The sequence below is a fragment of the Nelumbo nucifera genome, chromosome 8, assembly GCF_055504915.1.
Source record: "Nelumbo nucifera cultivar China Antique chromosome 8, China Antique-T2T, whole genome shotgun sequence".
NCBI lineage: Eukaryota > Viridiplantae > Streptophyta > Magnoliopsida > Proteales > Nelumbonaceae > Nelumbo > Nelumbo nucifera.
The window spans coordinates 56,431,367-56,438,109 of record NC_142656.1 but is presented as its reverse complement, the minus strand read 5'-3'; the positions used below and the strand labels follow the sequence as shown (position 1 = coordinate 56,438,109).

Sequence of the window (6,743 nt, the reverse complement as noted above, 5' to 3'; positions counted from 1 at the left end):
TCATGGCCATACTCCTAAGGAAAATTACCTAAGGGTATACTGTACACAAGGGTACTGGGGAGTCTGTATCGGGCTATTAGGGATAGGAGCTTGTCCGCTGTCATCGTCGATGGGCCAAAGTTATCTGGCACCTGACCTTGACGCGAGGTAGAAGCCAGGTCACTAGAGGCCTTTCGCTCCCCCCAAGATGAGTCCACCTTGGGAGGACCGTGGATTGCATTCTGACTCGAAATAACCTCCTTAGTAGGATGAAGACCTACGGCCTGAGCCAAAGTACCCACCTTAGCTCTAACAGATTCATTGCTCCCATCTAAAAGGCTATCAAAACTAAAGCTAGACATGGAAAGACACCAAATAAAAAAGGAGAGCTAGGGGAGACTCACCAAAGAGAGATCGAACTGAAGAAAGGAAGACGACCTTGGGAAGGAATCGAAATGAAGGACTCAAGCACGACCTTAGAATGCGAATTATCAGAATTGTGGCGAAGAAAATGAGTCCCTTGCCCCCTATTTATAGCCATTGTATCTGGGAATCAGCAGTCAAGATCGTCACGATCCAATGGCTCCTAAGAAAACCGACTATGCGATCCCCAAGGTTGAAATAAGTTTAGCACGTGTTTTGGCATCTGTAGAATTTATAAAATAGCTTGACGCCCATGCGTACACTTGACGTGACCTGGGTTATTCCTAGTTGAGCCAACCAGCTGAGCTGGTCTGACCAATGATTTGCCCGTCAGTCCACCTAGACCTCGTGCCAAATCTACCTATACTCGTCATGAACTCCCCGCACCGGGTTGAGACCCTTGGCTTCGGGAGTGGGGGGCAATTGATGAAGCGTGATTTGGTCCTAACTTAGCAAAGAGGGGACATGTGGACATGACCTGACCAAGAGGGGACAACTCAGCCTAGCAAGTTTAGTTCGCAATAATTATGCTCGGGTATGCAGCCACCTCGACATAATGCTCACCTTGGTATAAGGTTCACCTTGGCATCAAAGCACCTTGGTATCCAATCCAGTTTGGAACTAAAAAATTGAAGTACCAGCTCGGGACCAACAACTCGAATCGCCATGTAACTGATTCCCGCGTAAATAACTCCAAAGGTCTCTCCAACAGATCCCAAATCTCTCGAGATCATGATGAGCTAAAAGATCATGACATTTCTGAGATCACGATGAGGACTCATCCCGAATCCACTGGAGTCGAAAGTGGAATGATAAGCTTTACCTGTATGCTGCTCCGTTGGAAGTGGAACAAACTTTATCTCCACACCCTGGATATCTCGGAGCTCTTTCGTGAGCTCCACGACTATGCTAGTATATAAAGGCACCAACCCCAATGGTGCAAAGGTACCTATGATTTCTCCACTCTCTAGCTCTTTAACGTCTCTAAGCTTTCAAAGCTTTTCAGCTCGCATCATGTTATAGTCACACCATCCGGCAGCGCACTGCGGCGCTGTCATAGGCAGCAGCACGCACAGCAGCAGGAACCGCCTGGCAGCGCCGCACAACAGTAGGAACCGCCTGGCAGCGCCGAACAGCAGCACGCATCGCCGATAGCGTGCAGCACACACCGCCAGGCAGCAGCGTGCATCGTACGCACCGTACGGTAGCACGCACTGCGCACACGCCCGACACACACGGCAGCGGCACCATGGCGCACAGCACATACCGCCAGGCAGCAGCGCACACCGCACACACTGCACGGCAGCACGCACCGCGCACACGCCCGGCACTGCACGGCAGCGGCACCATGAGCCGCGCACACGCACCCATCTGCACGCAAGGGAAGACGCAAGGGAAAGTAGGGCTTTCTTGCCGTGGACCGACCCGTGACGAGATCCTACGCACGGGACCATAACATTTGGTATCAGAGCCAAACGTCACGGGCGATATGGAGCAGCTATCATTCAAGGTCAACGAACTGGAACATAGGCTAGCAGAAACCAGCACGGAGGTTCGTGAAGTCAAGAAAAATGTACGGGAGATAAGACGCCTGCTGGAAGCATTCCTCTCCAATAAGGAAAGGAGTTCTATGGGAAGCACCAACACAAACAGCCGCCGTCCGGACTGGGCAGAGGCATCCAGCGAACAACAGATTGCTGCCCCTACAGCCGCAGTTACTCCCAAGGATCAGCGCGCGGAGGATGAAACTGTAAAGTCTCCTCCTTTGGTCGGGGACAATGTCACGAACATTATAGTAGAACCTGCAGAATGCGCTCCTTTGACGAAGACAGGTGGGCTGGGCGATGTTGCTGGGGCTTTACCGAAGGCCTTGGCTCGGCGTGGACAGGGAGTTATGGTTGTGGCACCACAGTATGGTAACTATGCAGAAATCCAAGAAATAGGAGTGCGCAAGAGATGTAAGGTGGATGGGCAGGATATGGAGGTAACTTTCTTTCAAGCTTATAATGATGACATGGATTTTGTGTTCATCGACAGCCCCATGTTCCACAATTTTGAGAAGAATATATATATGGGGGGCCGAGATGATATTTTAAAATGCATGGGTCTCTTCGATAAGGCTGCTCTTGAGGTTCCCTTCTGTAAGTATACCCGGTGCATTCCTGTGATCCACAACGTAGCACATCGGGGCCATGGACAAGTATGCGATTTATGTTATGAAGATCTTCCACAAAACTACTTCAAACTATATGACCCAGGAGGTGGGAAACACTTCAATGTCCTTGCGACTGGCCTGAGTGCAGCAGATCGTGTAGTCACTGTAAGCCATGGTTACGCCTAGGAGCTGGAAACTAATGAAGGTGGCTGGGGTCTGCATCAAATAATCCAGCTTTATGCACTGAGATACGGGGCAGTCCCAGTTGTTCATACTGTTGGTGGACTGAGAAATAGTGTGCAACCGTTTGATCCATTCGTAGAGTCCCAAGCCATGTATCCGGAATACGAGCTTGAGGAAAATCTCGTAGTCCGGGAGGGGTGTAATGTTATGGTCACACCATCCGGCAGCGCACTGTGGCGCAGTCATAGGCAGCAGCACACACAGCAGGCCGCATAGCAGCAGGAACCGCCTGGCAGCGCCGCACAGCAACAGGAACCGCCTGGCAGCGCTGCACAGCAACACGCACCGCCGATAGCGTGCAGCACGCACCGCCAGGCAGCAGCGTGCACCGCACGCACAACACGGCAGCACGCACCGCGCACACGGCCGACACCACACGACAACGGCACTATGGCGCACAACACGCACTGCCAGGCAGCAGCGCGCATCGCACGCACTGCACGGCAGCCTGCACCGCGCACACGCCCGGCACCGCACGGCAACTACGCAGCAGCAGCGCTGTGCGCACGCACCGCACGGCAGCGGCACCATGAAACGTGTGCACGCACCCGACAGCAGCAGCAGAGCGGGGCCCACACAACAGCTCATAGGGGTGGGCCCACCCTTATCTGGACACATCAAGCCAACTCTCCGCCAGCTTGTCATATCCCTTATCCCTATCTTATCCCTTATCCCTTATCTTATCTTTTTCTTATCCTTATCTTATCTTAAGTAAGAGTGAGTTACCATTAGGAGTAGGTAATTAGGAGTTTGAGTTTAATTAGGAATTTCCTTCTGTAATCTCCTATTTAAGGAGCTACGAATTGAAAAAAAAGCATTCAGTTTTCTTGTCAAGAAAAGAGTGAGGAGAGTTCGGGTGGTCACTTGGACAAATCACCCCAAGGGAGAGTTCGGGTGGTCGCTTGGACAAATCACCCATTCAGTTTCCACAATAGGGTCTGCACGCAGGGGAAGACACAAGGGAAAGTAGGGCTTTCTCACCGTGGACCGACCCGTGACGAGATCCTACGCGCGGGACCATAACACATCAATTTACTGACTTAAGCATCGGAGCGACCTTGCTAGTCTAGCCACCCCAGGTTCTCTAATCATTTCTTGCAAGTTCACTTAGCTTGCCGTTCGACTGGAAGCCAAATCATCCTCCAGTAGGGTGTAGTTAGATCACACAACATCAGGTACGTTCAAGTTCTATGCAAAGCTAACATTCTATGTGTTTTACCAACATAGTTCCTGGATCAACGTTGAAAAAAAATTGCGATCGAAAAGGGTGCAAAAACAAAATTTTGTTCATAAAATATGCAAACAATTTAACTGATATTTTACAGATTCTGAAAGCAGTTTCACGTAGCCATATGTTTTTCACTGAATCAATCAAATGGATATTTTACAAATGACTCCGATTTGTGTGGGTGAAAAAAAAATGAACAATTCTAAGGTCTGGAAAGACTTGAGCGCACGGCTGAGCAAGTATACCTACAAGCAAATTACATATAGGTTGTTAATGTTTTAGCTCTGCTTAAACAAGCACGTGTACACCAACCTAATTAACACGACTCAGCTTACATACCTGTCCTACATTGAGTTTTGACTTTCAGGTTACAATCATCACGGCAAGTAGAATTTCTAAATGGAAATGACAAACAAAAAGCTTTCTTGGTAGTTTTGACCGTTAGCTGCTGATTGGTTTGAAAGTTTAGATTATCAGACCATTGAAATACTGTGATCATCAGTTGTCCAGCTTGTGATGAGCAGATAGGGAAGAAGGATGGAAGTGGAAGAGGGTAATAACGCCGATGCTGGTGACATCAATGAAGGCAACAATGATGTTCTCTGCAATAAGTTAGCTGATTCTACACTACGAGAGCTTGATGGTATGTTTCCTATGTCTGGTAATTCTTCATCGTCCCTTGGTTCAGAATGTTCTATTCATAGAGTCCCTAATAAATTTTACAAAGGAGGTCAAAATTATTACGTACCCGAGTTGGTAGCTATCGGCCCTTATTACCATGGAGATGAAAGGTTCATAAACATGGAAGTGCATAAACAGCGATATGTTCATGCACTTCTCGGACGAATATCAACACCCGAGAGTAGACCAGAAAAATTAAAGGCATTATTTGAAGTTGTAGGAAACTTAGAAGAAAAAGTGCGCGAATCCTATTCATCAGACTCCATCATTGTGAATGAGGAGAAAAAAGATGATTTCAGAAAAATGATTCTATTTGACGGTTTGTTCATAGTTGAGCTCTTGCTAAGGAGTGAGGAGCCGGACACATACAAGAAAGATCCCAACGATCCCATATTCAATACCAGTTGGATGTATGCAAGTTTGGTTCGCGACATGATATTACTTGAAAACCAACTTCCTCTCTTCATTCTTGAGAAGTTATTCAGCAAAATGAAGGAATTTGACCAAAATTCTCAAAATAAGACAATTACAAGGCTCGCTCTTCGGTTTTTTAAAACTTTAATTCCTAATGACCAGGAAATATTAAGCGAGGGCGATGGAAAATTTGCAAAAACCAAGCATTTACTCGATGTGTTATACAAGGTGTTGTTTGATGTCGAGTGCGGTAAAGCAACCAACTCCAATTCACGAGGCTTGTCGAGTGCGGTAAAGCTTGAAAGGGCTGGGGTGAGGTTCAAGAAGGCCGATAAGCATAGATGTTTCTTGGACATCAAGTTCAAACACGAGGCGTTGGAAATTCCAGTATTACACATTGAAGATCATTTTGAGGTTTTTCTAAGAAATCTAATTGCATGGGAGCAATGCAGTAACATTAAGGAGAACCGCCCTTTTGTAGTCACATCCTATGCGTTCTTGATGGAAAGCATGATTAACACCGAGTCGGATGTGGAACTTCTCTGTCGCCGTGAAATTATCACCCACAGCCTCGGTTGTGATGAGGATGTCTCTTTACTCTTCAATAATCTCTGCAAGGAGGTTACTCTTGAAAAGTTTTTCTATTCTGAGGTTTGTGAACAGGTAGAAGATTATTCCAAGACTCTGTGGCATACGTGGCGAGAATGGTTAACGCGCAAATATTTCCGAAGTCCATGGGCGTGCATGTCACTATTTACTGCAATGTTATTGCTTCTATTTGCCTTTGTAGGGGCTGTAGGGGGAGTGTTTTCAGCTCTTTCTTACTTATTTCACAAATCCTAAGTCTCCGTTTGTTTGCACTGCAAATTTCATATGCATTTTGATACTTCAGTTAAGGTGGACTTAAGGAGGGCAAGATCAGTTAGAGGAAGAGGAAGAGGCGGGAGAAGCCGGGCCTCGACATAGTCCGAAGGTGATCAGTTTGAGGTGGCTACGATGGTAATGGCTCTTTGTCGCTCAATATGTTGGGATTGTTTTGTTTTTTGTGTTCTTTGTTGAGCGATTGATTGGGCACAAACATCTTGTTCCGGTCGTTAATGTTGTTCTTAGTTTTATTGTGTGGTTTTTCTTCGTTACTTTTTGTATCTAGTACAGATTTGCACCGCAAATAAATTAATAAAGTGAGTCTCAATTTGTTTGCAATGCAAATTTCATTTATATTGGTGTAAATGCATAAGAATGAAAATATGGTATGTAAATTAGAGGTGTAACATGGGACAACCCGTGGCTTGAGCTAAGGCAGGGCCTATGCCCTTCACTATGTTGAGTTCCAGGCCTACTATTTTTCTTTTCTTGTTTTGACAAAAAATTTTGATCTACAAAAGTTACCATTGCCATTTCCAAACTTTACTGGGTACTCTTGCCCCTCACTTCCCCAATGGTTGTGAATTCAAAATTCTCTAAGCTTAATGGTGACCCTTTACCAGTATTCCATGCTCTGAACCCGTCACGTAGAAGTGGACTTCTATTTTCTCAGAGATCTAGTGATCAAGCTTCATGTCCGTCCAGAACATTTTGCTTGAGGGGGTGTATTAGAAGAAAGCTAACGTATAGGACACA

General features: G+C 46.6%; 1 protein-coding gene across 1 annotated transcript; it reads left to right on the top strand.

The window, feature by feature from the left end:
* Positions 1-4,530: 4,530 nt before the first annotated feature.
* On the top strand, positions 4,531-6,326 carry LOC104590963 (UPF0481 protein At3g47200-like). Its single transcript, XM_010249737.3, has one exon. It carries the CDS (start codon positions 4,566-4,568, stop codon positions 5,964-5,966), a length of 1,401 nt encoding a protein of 466 aa, XP_010248039.1. The 5' UTR covers positions 4,531-4,565; the 3' UTR covers positions 5,967-6,326.
* Positions 6,327-6,743: the final 417 nt, after the last annotated feature.